Genomic DNA, 15,128 nt, shown 5'->3' on the forward strand with positions numbered 1-15,128 from the left:
CAAATGGCATTTAGAGGCTTTTGCATCTGAACTCTTCATATATATATATATATATATATATATATATATATATATATACATTTGTTTATTTATTGCATAATATGTCTCAAAGTTTGTCTGCAGGCTATACTTTGATATACTTGTATATATATATAAACAAATATTAGTCACACCTGAGACAAGGAATTTCATCACAAAAGGAGAATATTTTAATTACAAAGACAACTCTGATTAGTAACCCATAAACCATATCAATCTTCATGTTTCTGTACAATGCTTGCTAAGCAGTTTTATTCATGTATAGAAAATGTAAAAAGAGAAATGTTCAAAATTACACAACTCCATAAAATTTAATGGCAGGAACTCTGGGAAAAAAATAACAGCATTCCATCAACAAATATTTTCAAGCAATAAATATTTATAAATAGTGTAAATTTACAAGATTAGAAATATAACACACACACACACACAAAAAAAAAAAAAAAAACACAAATTAAAGTTTATTCCTTAGTCTATGTGCAACCCATTTTTCTTTGTGACTTGGCTATCCACACACACCCACCCCCCCACTTAACTTTTTCCTTAAGAAAAAGAGGCAAAAACTATTTTTAATAAGAAACAAAATTCACATTACAAATTTCTTTTTTGTTACCTAAAGAAATTGTTGAACAAAAAAGACCAGCTACGGTAGTATTTAAGAGGAAATAAAATAAAAAAATAAAATAATCATGTATCAGCCCATACACGAAGTACAGAAAAACGCAAAAGAAACAAAACAAAAAAAATGATTAAAGCAACAATAAAAAGGAAGAGTCAGTAGTTTTGAGTGATTTTGACATTTGTGGTATATACACAAAACCATTTTTCCTCAGCAATTAGTCTATTTGTAGTTTGTGTTTCAAAGAAAAGTGGTGCTGAACAAGCTGGAACAGTCCTGAAGATGCAGACGATCCCACTTCACTCCAGTGGGCCGAAACTCCATACTTGGCAAGGTTGCATAGACAAACAGCTTAGAACCAGCAGCCTCGTGGGGTTTGCTACAGAAACCAGTGGTGTGGAACTGGGTCAGGTCTCCTGAATATCAGAAAGGGATGTGTTGCGTTCCAGGGTGTTATCCGAAGAACCGTTAATGTTAACGTCAAGACGAGGAGGAGGAGGAGGGCAAGGGTGGGGCCTGTGGAGAGAGCAAGAGGACGTTATTAACCATGTTCAATGCTTGCTACCTGGGACCATTAATGGTACGAATAGAAGTTGATATAAAAGCTTTATGCAGAGATTCATCTACAAGAAACTTTGAGACTCACTAATGTGAACTGGTCATACACTTGCATGAGGTCCTCTATTTTGTACTGCTCTAAAACCACAAAGTTCTCATGGTTAGGGCTGCATCTCTGAGCGCAGCCGTGGCAGTGCACCACATACGTCTTCCGTGAGTTGCTCTCACTGGTGACAAACAGCATGTCAAAGACCTCCACCTGGGAAAAGCAATAGAAAAGATCAGTTAACAAAAAACAAAACAAAGCAAGCATGGATAGAAAAGATCCAATCAAAGTAGAATTAAAATCAACTAAAATAGAAAACTCTAGTATCAAGAAAAAGATTAACCCATAAGGGCGGCAGTGGCTCAGTGGTTCATGTGGATTGTCTACGAACCAAGAGGTTGGTGGTTCAATCCTCGGTTCCACCTGACCAAGTGTCGAGGTGTCCGTGAGCAAGACACCTAACCCCAGCTGCTCCCGACGAGCTGGCTGGCGCCTTGCATGGCTGACACCGCCGTCGGTGTATGAATGTGTGTGTGAATGGGTGAATGTGAGGCTAAATGTAAAGCGCTTTGGTGGCCATTAGGTCTATGAAGGCGCTATATAAATGCAGTCCATTTACCATTTACCAAGAAAAAGATTAATCGAAATGAAATGTTCATGACCAATAGAAATTTTCATTTAAGACACCCACTCACTCACTACAAGATAATCGGGATGATTTTGGGCCCAATTCTACCCTTGGGCCCAGTCCTGATTATCTTGATGGTTCTTCAGATTATTTAATTATAATTATTATAATCTGCACTGAAGAATGTCAGGGCTGCACCGATCTCTACATGTTGAATATTTACAATCAGAAAGCCTGTTGTGTGGGGGTGGAACCCCAGGGACAAACGCACACACACTCTGTAGTTTGTCATATAGGTTGAAATGATACCAAATCAGAAAGTGAGCTGATGTAACACTGAAGCATAACAACTTCATCCAAACTCTTTTCTCCCCACAAATTATCTGGAAAAAGCAGTCCAAACACTAATATTGCAATCACTTCTTTCCTGTCATCCTCCATGTTTGTTTACTCTAACGTCACATATGATTGCGAGAGATTTTGCAAGATTTTCCATGTTTACAGTCAGGACTCTAGGTGTTTGTGAATGGGATATGTAAATGCTATATTCGGCACATCGCAGCACACCACACACAATAGGAACCAAACTGTTACATTGATTTTTGTGGGTCTCTCGTTTTAAAAATTTGATATGGTTTAAAAAATCTTTTAGTGTGGGCCAGTCTTAAGTTTACATTAGGGCTGCGCATTGGAAACAATTTAATGATTCGACTTCGATTCACTAGCTTGCATTCGATTTCAATTCGATGTTGATTAATCGGGGCCTATAAAGTACAGTACATAGGAAATGTCCTTAAGAAAAAAAAAAGAAAAAAAAACTCTCTCAACTAATGCTGTAAACTATACAGGGAACCCCAGGTGGTACATCAATATTAGTGGTTGAAAAATTTGCTGATATGCATAGGCTACTTTAATTTCAATTACACATAAGGACATTTTTATAATATCTAATTTTGTAATAAATTTAATGATTTTTTTTTTTTGTTTATTTTTTGTTTTAAACAAACTTTTAGATGGTGGCTGTCACAAAGACAGATTAAATATTTAATAACATTAAATATCGGAGAACAGGTTAAGTAAAAATACAACGAATAAGCAATATAGTGTGTATATTTAACAAAATGCTCCTCTAGAGTTTATGGTCACTGCTTTTTTGAGGTAAATGTAACATTACGTGGCATTGTTTACATACTGTTTTATTGACATCTTTCAGCGGTTTGATTGCGTGACATGATACAGATTTCAGTAAGTTGTAATGTATCTTTCAACATACCTTCTGATGTTCATTCATGTTTATTTTGTGCTAGAAAACATTAATGAAGAATACACACCTCACATATGCTACAGTAGTGAGCAGGTTCGTCCTTGGTCCTTCCATGCCAAACTAGCTCTTTGCCAGCAGCTATAAGAGACTCCTTCAGCATCTGACACTGCTTTAGTGTCCTCAACAAACAGTACCTGAGGAAGAAGAACAGACCATATTTAACACTTCCATTAAACCGCTAGAGTTTTCAGCCACAATGAACTGCATCGTGACCATTTAAAGAGCCCCAATCATTAATGTGGTGCAGTAGACTCACTTGATCATCTCAAAGAGCTTGTGGTCTGACACTTTAATGTTCCTGGCCATGTTCCAAGAAAGGTGAATCATGGGAACGATGGATTTGACACCCTGGAGTTTGTTCCACTCGTAGCGTTCCACAGCTGACTTATACTGATGCACTGAAGGACGAATAAGAATTAGACCCTTCTGTCAGTTAACAAATAGATTAACTGTATTATAACTTAAGGTTTACAAATAAAATAACCTAATTAGCAGTTACGTATTTCACTTAACAAGACTGAAAAATGTTTTTCAAAGAACACACTTTCTTCAAAATTGATATGAACGTCTGTTCTAAAACCAAGTGAGCTGCCCACCAACACAGCATTTGCTTTGTTTTTATTCATGGTGTTTTAAATTAAATAGAAAATACACAGCATTTAAGGCATTATAGGCACACTCCAGACTTCAGTAATAAGAAACTTGGCAAATTTACCAGTGAGTGGTCCTACATTCCAGGCAATGTTGTTGCACCAGCCAATAGCCTGAACCCAATGCACAGTGCCTGTATTAATCCAGACCAGATCACCTGGTCGCTGGATGAAGCGATACACTGGAACATTGGCCTCATACAAGTCCTCTAGATTTGGCCACCATGAGCCCATCAGGTAATTAATATTATTCCTGCATAACAAAGAACATGTCAGTCAGTGCATGTGCAAGATAAGACTATATTGGAGACACTCATATTAGCATATACTGATTCAACAAAGTCACAGTTTTTAACAGTGCTCACTTTTCACAGAAATCATTCATGACACCCCAGTATGGCTCAGGAACAGCAAACCATTCACAATCTCCAGGGCCAATATTAACGTTGACGGAGCAGAAGTTGTTATTTTCTTGATGACCTGAATGGGCAAAGAAACATTTAACATCTACACTTAATCATTATCAATGTCTGAATTTGAGAATTCTGCCTCAATAAAAGCACAGCGAGATGTGTATGTGCTTGCGTGCCAATAAACTGACCTGGTGTCCTGCTGCCTGGGACCTTCATATAGAGCTGTACGGTGTTCATGCCGAGAATGGTATGGCCCACGTGACTGAGCAGATTCCCTGCAGACACCACCCGCGCAAAGGCAGGCAGCTTACTCAACTCAGCCAGCTGCAGCTTCCACCTGCAAGGCCATAGGGCAGAGATCAGATACAATGACCTAATGAATGTCTCCCTGTTCCATCACAACTCTAGGAGTCTGTCTGAACTCTACAAGAGGTCTGAAGAGGTCCATTTAACAATCAGACTACAATGAAACTCAAAAGCATTTTGATGAAGCACTAAACCACATGAGGCATGCATTAAAGTGATGTTAAAGAGTGTTGTTAAGCACTACAGGAAGCAGAGAGCCTAAGACTTCTTTACACCATGGTAAAATGCAATGCACTTAATGAACTTAAGTAGCTTACTGTTTTTTTTTAAGAACACTTGTCCATTAGATAATCAAAAGTGTTTAAGATTTAAGCTTTTATTGCCAGATTTTGCTAACAGCAATTCTTGATAAGTTTAATGCATTATATGATATTTATAAAAGTTAAGAATTATTTCTATTTCAAATAAATGGCAAAAACAAAAATGTACAAGAAATGCAAGTGTACTCAAGACATCATAAACAAATACACTGTACTACTGTTTCCACACTTCATGAAGCAGCACAATCATTTTCTTAATTTTTTTCATATGATAAGAAACATTGCTCAAGTACCAAATTAGTACATTTAGATTTGTATGTATTGAAAATGGAGCTTTGCAAATCACAGCTAAAAATCAAAAATCAAAGCACCATGTCACAAAACACGAATCATTGAATCATCAAATTGGTTTTTTGAACAATGAGTGTACTAAAATGGCCCCCACAGTCACCAGATCTCAACCCAAAGGATAGGCAAATGGTGGCCATAATGGGATGGAAGTGGTCAGAAACAATGCTCAGGTAGGTCGTGGGATTTAAACAATGCCCAATTGGCACCAAGGGGCCTAAAGTGTGCCAAGAAAACATCTCCCACACCATTACACCACCACCACCAGCCTGCACAGTGGTAACAAGACATGATCCATGTTCTCATTCTGTTTACGCCAAATTCTGACTCTACCATCTGAATGTCTCAACAGAAATCGAGACTCATCAGACCAGGCAATATTTTTCCAGTCTTCAAACTTTTCCAGTAAGAAACTTTGTATATCATGTTAGATGGTTGGGGCTTCTAACAAAAGGAGGAACAAAACCAGTAAGCACTTACTTTTTCTCATCTGACAAGTCAATGTTTGTCCCAAATTTGATGTGCTTAAAGGAACCTCTTCTTCTCCGCAACACACTGAAAGACAAATGCAGGATCCAGTTAAAGACTACGGTTCTGTCAAAAGTGTTTAAAACATTTAGGCTTTAATGGAACAAGGACTTACTTTTCTGACGGAGCAGATTCTGTGTCTGAGTGGTCTTTCTGGCCTTTCTTTTCATTTTCCTCCTGTTAGACAATAAAAAAAAAAAAAGGTGAAAAAGAACTAGTAGAAACTAAACCACCAATCATGAACTGTTTCTTCATAATTCTTTATCACAATATATATAACTATGTCTTTTGTGATCTCGTAACAAAGCTGTCTGAGACCAAACGCTTCAAGTATTTGGACTGCCTCAGAAGCTGCTAATGCACCTCTGTCAACAATCTAAGTGAAATTGAACTCCCAAAGGACATGATAGTGACAGAAAAGCATACACACACACCCAAACTCTTTGCATGAAGAAAAAATATAGATTGACATACTGGCCCCAGTTCGAGCAAATGCATATTCAAGAGTGCAAGATTCTGGCCATTTTTTTTAAGTAGAGTGAAATGAAGACTAGAATATCTGAAGCCACATCAAACTGATTACACTAATGAAATATTTCTCTAATCTACATGTTTATCTAAGACAGCAGGTTTTTTTCTTCATGATGAAATGATGACAACTCACCCGCAACGATTCCTGGAAAGACGAGGCCTGGTACTGAGCGTATCTGGCAATGGTGGTGTGAGACCGGCTGCTCTCACAACGCCACATCTTCCTGCTGCCCGTCACGTCCCAATTTTCATCAGTGGGCTGAGATAACTGAGTCCTCACCTCCACTAGGTGCTCTGGGTTGGCCTCCACCAGAGTCTTGGTGGAGAACAATCCTAAGTCTGACATAAAGAGAATCAGAGAGAAAGACATAAAATGAAGGAATAATATCTTCTATATATGGTATCATCAATGGAAAGTTACTGGTTTGATAAAACATCTACAAAAGAGAAAAGGGAAAAAGACCTAGACTGTATTTATGAGAAGGCAGATTGGCATCATATCTATTGGAACAAGCACAGACTGTGCTAACCTCCACAAAACGAACGCAAATTCAATTGGATATATTCCATAGGACATACTACACCCCCTAGAGGTTACATAAAATTGACAGCAACATTTCCCCCAAACGTCAGAGATGTAAAGTGACCGATGGTGATCTTATAACACATGCTATGGAGTTGCCCAATAATAGAAGAATTTTGGAAACGTGTCACTAAATTAACCTCAAGGGTAATAGGAAGTCAAATTGAACAGGACCCAAAACTATAGATCCTGGGGGACACAATCTCTATTAAAGCGAATAACTACAAGAAATACTTTACTTGCGAGCACAGTAGTAAAAAAAAAAAATTCTGATCAACTTGAATTTTGAAAATTCACCATCAGTGAGACATTGGATTATTGAGTTTGTGTCTTACTGCACACACGGAAATATAGAAATCTGGGGCCCCTTATAGACATCCTGCCTTTTCTGGAAACTTCCTCATAGATACATTTGTTGTGAGTAATGTGTAGATTTATATATACACAGATGGGGGTATATAAACTTTATATAGACTGTTTAGATATATAAATGAAAGGAAACTGAGAACCATACATGGGAAGAGGATGGGACAAATTTGTGTAATATTTGTGTTTTTGTTTTGCATTGATTTTATTTTCTTGACTTTTTTTTTTTGAAAATCATCATCCTTGTAAGGTGTGTCAGTAGGTGTATATTCCTTTTGTTAAATACGACTTTCAATGCATCAAACTGTAGATCCTTCCTGCACACTATTAACATCTTGTAAGAGCTTCTTTTAAAAAAAAAAAAATCAAATGATGATTGATGATGATTGTGGATATAAATTATATAATATCCAAGACCATCAAATTGTCAGATTATAAGCTCTTTGAGATGATAAAGTCAGTCTACTGCACTCTTTGAGCGGTCCCAATAATTAAGTCAAAAATGATGAGATAATACATAACAGGTGTAAGATTGACAGGCACAATCAGTCAGAATCAAAATTTAAAAAGTAATGTCAATTTTCCTTAACGTACCTCTACATTATGCAGACCATTAGAGACCATTCTCAAAGGAAAATTATATATTTCATTATGTCATTTATGAGCTTTGAAGAGCAGGTACATAAAAGTCCGTTTAAGAAGAATCTTTTTTTTGGTAGCACAATTTTTTACAGTCCTGTTCCACATGGGCATACCATGCACTTCTTATAGTTACTACAATAAATGTGTAATAGCTAGGCACTAACAATAAACCAATGTACAAGGGTAAGAACGCTGTAAAGGACACCTAAGTGCACGTACTGTAAAATAAAGCTTTTCTGTGGTGGGGATGCTTTTGTGTAATGACACTTTCAGCATGCAGATGGTGCTGTTGTCATTTGCAGCCAAGTCATCTCTAAATGCGTTCCAAAACTCAGTGTCTGTAGCAGTGCTAGTTACATGTCTCCTGACTGTTGTAGTTTTGCAAATGAAGGAGCACTTTGTTTAAATTAAACAAAGTCAAATTTAAACAAAAACACCACATCTCAATGCTCACGCATGTACGCAGTGCTTTGGCCAGCACACAAATGTGCACAAGCGTTCAGAAACACGCTCACCTAGCTTGAGTGCTCCAGCCAGGCCACGGATCACTGTGACAGGATTGGCAGCGTTTGTGCAGAACTGGTGTAGCGGCGGAAAGAAAGCATCCCTCTTGTTCTCCAACTGCCAACGTTTTAAAATGTATGTTTAGGTGACTGTAGAAAATAACAGCTTTGAATTTAAAAAAGGGTGTAATAGAGTAAGCATACATTTAGGTTCAATTAGGTTTACTTAAACATTTAGGTTCAATAAGGTTTACTTAAATATCCTTCCCATTGCAAAAGTGCTTTCTTTTCTTTTCTTTTTTTTTTGGATTGTACTTTGCCTTGTAAATAACATGCCGGCAGCAATACTAGAAAGAGTTGAGGAAGACAATCCGGGCTGCACCTTGTCAGGCGTCAATGAGATTTACTTACATAAATACTAGGGGTGGGAGGATTGAGCTTGTCCTTTGGCAGAGGAGGGAAAGGTGGAGGTGGTAACCGCGGAGGGGGACACTTGTCCAGTAAGATGCTGTTATTTGACACACCATTCTTACCCAGGTTTCTGCAAAATAATTTTCACAAGATATTTATTGGCACTTTTTCAGATGGTTGTATACTATAATATTATACAATAATTGATATAATAATGTTACAATTAACGTTAATAATAAAATAAAAATGTATATATTATTAAACTCATTTTGATCGAGCGCATGATGCAGTGGAGAGCATAATTTCAGAAGTCTTGTTAACATGACGGGGACACAGAGTAGGGCACATGTGCTGCTGCTTTCTAGACACAGATGGAGCCACAAACCAGATCACTAGAGACCAACAGCCGTTCCAGTCAAAACAAACAGCGTAGGAAACATCCCACTTGATACAAGACTGCAGAGGGTTAAACGTTCAGGAACTAAAATGTCTTAAAATAATTACAGTTGTGAAGATGGAGCATGGTTACACTGGTTTTGTTTGAATGAGGAACGCTGGTGCTCTTGAAATGTGACAAGTTTGACAGACATTTTCTGACGTTATGTCTCTGCGCGGTTGAGATCGGGGCACTTTGCAGTCATTTTTAATGATAGAATAGCTCATTTTAACATGCGGGGAGATTACAAAAAATATACATTTTTGCAAATTGGAATTTATAAGTTTAGCTTATTACTAGGCACTAGCTGAGTTAACAAATGTAAATTAAATTGACGTAAAAAAAAAAAAAACTGGACATTCAAGAAATAAATATTTTTAAAAAAATGTATTGTTCATGGCTCTTATGATAACCAAGGCTACATTTATTTTAGCAAAAACAGTAAAAAAAAGTAATACTGAATACACTTTAAAATAGCAATTCAATATATTTTAAAATATATTTATTGCTGTGATGGCAAAGCTACATTTTCAGCATCGTTTCTCCAGTCTTCAAATGTCAAAATGATGCTTCAGAAATTATTGTAATATGATGATTTGGTTCTCAATAAACCTTTATTATTATTAGCATTATTGAAAACCGTAGAGCTTAATGTTTCAGTGGAAATTTGGTACATCATTTTTTCTAAACTGACTGATCCCAAACTTTTGAATGGTAATGCATGTAATTACTTTACTGGCCATGTATTAAAAGCAATCACACCATCCTGAAGACAACCACATAAGACATCCTATAGTTCCCATGAAAGTTTATACAATGACAAAATATTGCAATTAGTATATATATATATATATATATATATATATATAAAATATATAGTATATACAGTATATAATAAAATTAGTAAAATTTAATTAGTAAAATAAATAAGTCATTAACCTAAACCATCATTTTATGGCAGCTTTAAACTAAATCAACTGGGATGGATTTATATTAATATTATATTATATATATTTTTTTTTATTCAGACAGTGGGACTACCATCTACCCCCCATAGTATGAATTACATTCAGCCTATATGAATTACACTATGAATTACTTAAAGGCTACACAGATTCTTAATAAAGCTATGCAAGATATTCAGTCAAGAGCAGTGAAAGATTTTCTATTTCGTTTGTCATTTGAATAACATTAACAGACAGCAGCAGGAAGGCCTTACATGGGTCCTCCGTCACTTAGACTTTGTGCATAGATCCAATATAGGCTAATGATAATTTTGCCCAACTGTTCAATTTTGACATCATAAGCCAGAAAGTGAACTTAATTCACGCTTTAGATGTGCACCACAGAAAGCCGCCTGTCAGTACCAAATTCAGTTTTCTTTCACGTTTATTGTGCTTTCAATAACTCAAGCACATCCCGCTCTTCTCATTCATCCATGTTTCAAGACAAAAAAAAAAAAAAAGAAACCAGCTGAATACAGGGAGGACTCAATTACCTGCATGCTTTGAGCACATCACTGGAGCTAGGGAAGATGGAGACAGAGGACCACGGGGCGAACGAGGAAGGCGTCGGTTTCCTACAAACCAGCGGAGATGCCACCTTTAAGGGGCTCTGAGAGTCCTCCAGACCTTTGCCATTGAGCGTGGGACTGTTAAGGCTGTTAACACTGTTGTGAGCGCTGTGATGATCTGCCGATTTGGGTGAGGGTGTGGCCGTGGACATGGCAGAACACGGAGAGGAGGCCACCGAGTTTTCTTGCGCCTTAAGCCCTGGGTGCAGACTCGGGTGAACATTGTTAACCTTTGTGCTGGGAGCCGCCAACCCACCGCCATTACTATTATTACTATCATTGGCTTTTCCAGTCAACAAGGCAGAGAGTTGAGGATTGTCTGAACTAAGTACACCTGGTGAGCAGGGTTTCGCCCCAGCAGCGTCTGCCTGGCCCTGATGGACGTGATTAGGCAGTCCTTCTGCAGTGGCAGTGCTGTTAGGCGTCCCTGCGGAATGCCCGTTTCCTGAAGGCTTGCTCTCTTTGGTGTGCACCATGCCTTGCTGTCCACCTGAGGTAGCAGAGTGAGGGGAGCTAGGCGAGGGGAGGTGATTGTGACTGGCCTCCTGCGCTAACGTGTCGCTGGCTATGGCCGAACGTCCGACCTGATTTGGAACGCCAGTGCCGGCTGCCGGGGTTGGCTGGGAAGTCCCAGCAGAAGAGAAAGGCTGCTCACTGTTAAGACCTGCTGAATATGAACCTGGACTTTTCTGAAGCCCCTGCGATAAACAATAAAGAAAATGCCAGATTAAGGAGTGTATTTGTTATTCAACTTTTCATTCACTACTGTTCAAAAGTTTTGGGTCAATAAGATTACTACTATTATGCAAGTATGCAAAAAATTGACTAAAAGTGAAAGTTAAAACTCTAACGTTACATTAGAGCACAAAAATTCTATTTCAAAATAAATTTGAATTCTTTCTATTCAAAGAATCCTGGAAAAAAGGATCACCTTTTCTGTAAAAATATTAAGGAGAACAACATTGATAAAAAAAGAAGTTTCTTGAGCCCCAAAATCAGCATATTAGAAAGATTTCTGAAGGATCGTGACACTTAAGACTTGAGTAGTGACTGCTGAAAATTCAGCTTTGCAATCACATGAATAAATGATATATTAAAACGTATTGAAACAAAAAACAAATGTATGCAAGTAAAATACATGTTGCATTGGTAAGCATAAGTGACATTTCTAAAACCATAAAAAAAACCTTTAGTGTACATTAATGTTGTGATGACCAAATTAAAGGATTAGTTTTGCTGATAATTTACTCACCCCCATGTCCATGTCAAAATGAACAATTCTTTTTTCCGAGTCATTTCGTTCATTCAATAAACAAAATGAACTAAATGACTCGGGGGGGGGGAGATTTGTTCATTTTGATGAACAAGTTCGAACAGGAGAGTCACGAACACACATCACAGAATAGAGCAAGGCGAGCATTTGTGCTTAAGCTAATAAAACTTTATTTTTGAAATGACTGATCGTTTCGCTTGAAAAGACCCTTATTCATCATCTGGTACCATTTAAAGCTGCACTGAAACTGACATTTGGACCTTGAAATGGTTGGGGTCCATTGAAGTCCATTATATGGAGAAAAATCCTGTAATGTTTTCATCAAAAACTTTAATTTCTTTTCGACTGAAGAAAGAAAGACATGGACATCTTGGATGACATGGGGGTGAGTAAATTATCAGCAAAAGTTTTTTTTGTGTAGAACTTGTAGAATTTAAAATTGTTGACTGTAGTTTTGCATTATTTTGAATGAATTCCTAAACAAAACGGTATAAAAAAAAAAATAGTTACGATTTCATCATATCGGCCAAGACCATATCATTCTCCTCACCTGAGTGGAGTTGATGTGTTGGCTTTTCCACGGTTCATCATCCATGCTGCTGCTGGTGGGGGTTGTGCAGTTATGAGGTAGTGCGTTTTGCCGCAAGTAAGGCACATTTCCGTTGCTCCTCAATCCTGGGAGGTGATTATTGCCCACAGAGACGGTATCTGTGTTACCCAGGGTCCCCGCCGTGCTGCATGGGGAGGGGCTTGCAAGGACAGGTCCGTTGGCTATTGGCTGAGCAGCGCATTGTGAGTGGGCACAGGGTGTGCGACAAAGAGGGATGTGTGGATGGTGAGGGGATGTGGAATTAGATTTCATAGGCAGTGAGGAGTCAGCTACAGGGCCGTTGGACGCATTGGGTCGTATCTGACCCATAGCATTCAGCCTCATCTGTAGGAGAGAGCAAGAGTGTTAGGCAAGACACCTTTAGCAATTTTAAAATCTCAGTAAAATAAAGAAACAAAGACTAGAGGGCTCAATCATGATTTCACTTTCATCTCTAGACTTTCTCAAAGTCTGCTTTGCACCACTATAAATGACCCTTACCTGCTGATTCTGTTGCATTAGACTGAGCTGCTTTTCCAACTGTTCCAACATTTGCAGCTGCACTGGCTTCAGATTGGCCCTGTTGGTCCGTAACTGTTCCAGAAACTGTGTAATCAAACCACAGAATAATAAAAGTTAGTTTAGCCCCAGTTGTAATAAATACATAAATCTTTCACATTCAACAGTTTAAAGATATAACATTTGGATCTACAAACCTGAAGTTTCTGTGGGGTTAAACTCCAGTTGGGGACTTGATGACCTGGATCATTTGGACAGGAATCTGGTGAATTCTGATGGCGAGACAAGAAAATCGTAAATCAAACATTTCCTGTCAGTTGTAATCGATTAAACAAAATAAATGCTGTCTGTCTCTCAGTACCCTGGCTGGACTAGCAATCCTCTTCCTTTTGGCCGGGCTGGACTGGTCGTCTGTCTGGTCAGAGAGCATATGAGAAGGAAGAGACTGGCCTGGGATTTGGGACTGTGCTTCATTGCTCTGATGAGCATTGCAGGCGGTCTGCTATAGGCAACAGATATAGAATTGCAGCTAGGACAATTGCACAAACATTTTACTAAATTAACCCAAATCTCTTTTCTTTCTTTTTTTTGTTGCACCTCTGAAGCATTGGTATTGATTATTGTCAGAAAGTGTCATCCCACTCCCCAAGACAATAAGCAAAAAGGCAGACAAGAGAAAGTTTATGCTACCTTTCTCACTCTCAATCATATCAGTTAAAATATATGATATATGTAAAGAATTAGAAGATTTGAATGGTTCCCCAAAATTAGTGACACATATGTTGAAACAAAGGATGATGTGTGCAGATGAGTGCTATGGTCTAATGAACTAGAGGAAATAACTTTAAACCTTAGCAGTTTAAGATTATTCTCCAGAATCAATGTTAACAAAAACATTGTTCTGCATGATTGGAAATTAAGGACCTTTTAGTGGTACTTAATCATAAAGTCAGGCCTTACCACACATTTTGATGTTTCATTAAAGGAATGTTACAGATTTAATACAAGCTAAGCTCAATGACTGCATACGTGGAGATTAAAAAAAAAATAATAATAATTACATCTCATTGGGGATTATTAACATTATGCGTTTGTGTTGATTCAACAACTGTCTCACATGTGCAGTCACGCACTCCCATTCAAAAGTTTGTGGTCAGTAAGATTTTTTTGTCTCTTTAATGTAAAAAAAGTGATAGTCAAATATTGTTACAATTTAAAGAACTTTATTATATTAAATGTAATTGATTCCTGTAATAGAAAAGCTGAATTTTCACCATCCACTACTCGAGTCTTCAGTGTCACATGATTGGCATCATTCTAATATGCTCAATAAACATTTGTGATAATCAATGTTGAAATCGGTGCTGCTTAATATTTTTTTTAAAAAACAGATTATTTTTTTTTTCATGATTCTTTGATGAATAGAAAGCTTTTAAAAAAAAGGATTATCTGAAATAGTAAAAACATTTAATTTTACAAACGTTTAATGTCACTCGACCATTTGAATGCATCCTTGGTGAATGACAGAATGCCAATAAGTGTCTTTAAAAAAAAAAATTCTTGCAAACCCCAAACTTTTGAACGGTAGCGTAAATTGTTTTCTGTGATCAATAATGGCATAAATGAGATCAAGCTCAACCTGTACTGAACCGAAAATATTCCTTTAAAACGCCACAATATCAAAGCTACCACTACCAACACTTTTATAAGTTTTATAAGTCTAAACCATTATACGGTAACTCTAAGCCATTCTTACTGGCTTGTCTAGCTGATCTGTTCTCACCTGTTGTGTTGTGTTGAGCGCTCCCTGTCTGGAGGTGAGCTCTGCTGGGATTGGTAGGCTCCACGCCTCCTCAATACTAGGGAGCATTTTACTTTTACTTGGTAAACTACCTTGCTGAAGATTACACAACTGAGCCTAGA

The 15,128-nt window shown here is 37.6% G+C and overlaps 1 protein-coding gene across 9 annotated transcripts in view; it reads right to left on the reverse strand.

Annotated features, from left to right (window-relative positions):
- Window positions 1–186: 186 nt before the first annotated feature.
- Window positions 187–15,128, reverse strand: part of kdm6a (lysine (K)-specific demethylase 6A) — a 51,003-nt gene continuing 36,061 nt past the window's right edge. For 4 of the 9 annotated variants that reach the window (XM_039676315.2, XM_039676313.2, XM_039676319.2 and 1 more), the window contains 18 exons: window positions 14,989–15,123; window positions 13,567–13,707; window positions 13,403–13,477; window positions 13,188–13,292; window positions 12,648–13,031; window positions 10,750–11,522; window positions 8,816–8,945; window positions 8,417–8,522; window positions 6,444–6,649; window positions 5,895–5,956; window positions 5,732–5,806; window positions 4,466–4,614; window positions 4,230–4,344; window positions 3,930–4,117; window positions 3,471–3,612; window positions 3,222–3,348; window positions 1,305–1,475; window positions 187–1,174 (listed from right to left, as the gene is read on the reverse strand). In XM_039676315.2, coding sequence (XP_039532249.2) covers window positions 1,139–1,174; window positions 1,305–1,475; window positions 3,222–3,348; window positions 3,471–3,612; window positions 3,930–4,117; window positions 4,230–4,344; window positions 4,466–4,614; window positions 5,732–5,806; window positions 5,895–5,956; window positions 6,444–6,649; window positions 8,417–8,522; window positions 8,816–8,945; window positions 10,750–11,522; window positions 12,648–13,031; window positions 13,188–13,292; window positions 13,403–13,477; window positions 13,567–13,707; window positions 14,989–15,123 — 3,120 coding nt within the window. In that variant the 3' untranslated portion in view covers window positions 187–1,138. The remainder of the gene's footprint in view (window positions 1,175–1,304; window positions 1,476–3,221; window positions 3,349–3,470; window positions 3,613–3,929; window positions 4,118–4,229; window positions 4,345–4,465; window positions 4,615–5,731; window positions 5,807–5,894; window positions 5,957–6,443; window positions 6,650–8,416; window positions 8,523–8,815; window positions 8,946–10,749; window positions 11,523–12,647; window positions 13,032–13,187; window positions 13,293–13,402; window positions 13,478–13,566; window positions 13,708–14,988; window positions 15,124–15,128) is intronic. The other 5 variants (XM_039676316.2, XM_039676314.2, XM_089133158.1 and 2 more) reach the window with 3 other exon arrangements.

The sequence above is a fragment of the Pimephales promelas genome, chromosome 7 (assembly GCF_988280905.1).
Source record: "Pimephales promelas chromosome 7, fPimPro1.hap1.1, whole genome shotgun sequence".
Classification (NCBI taxonomy): domain Eukaryota; kingdom Metazoa; phylum Chordata; class Actinopteri; order Cypriniformes; family Leuciscidae; genus Pimephales; species Pimephales promelas.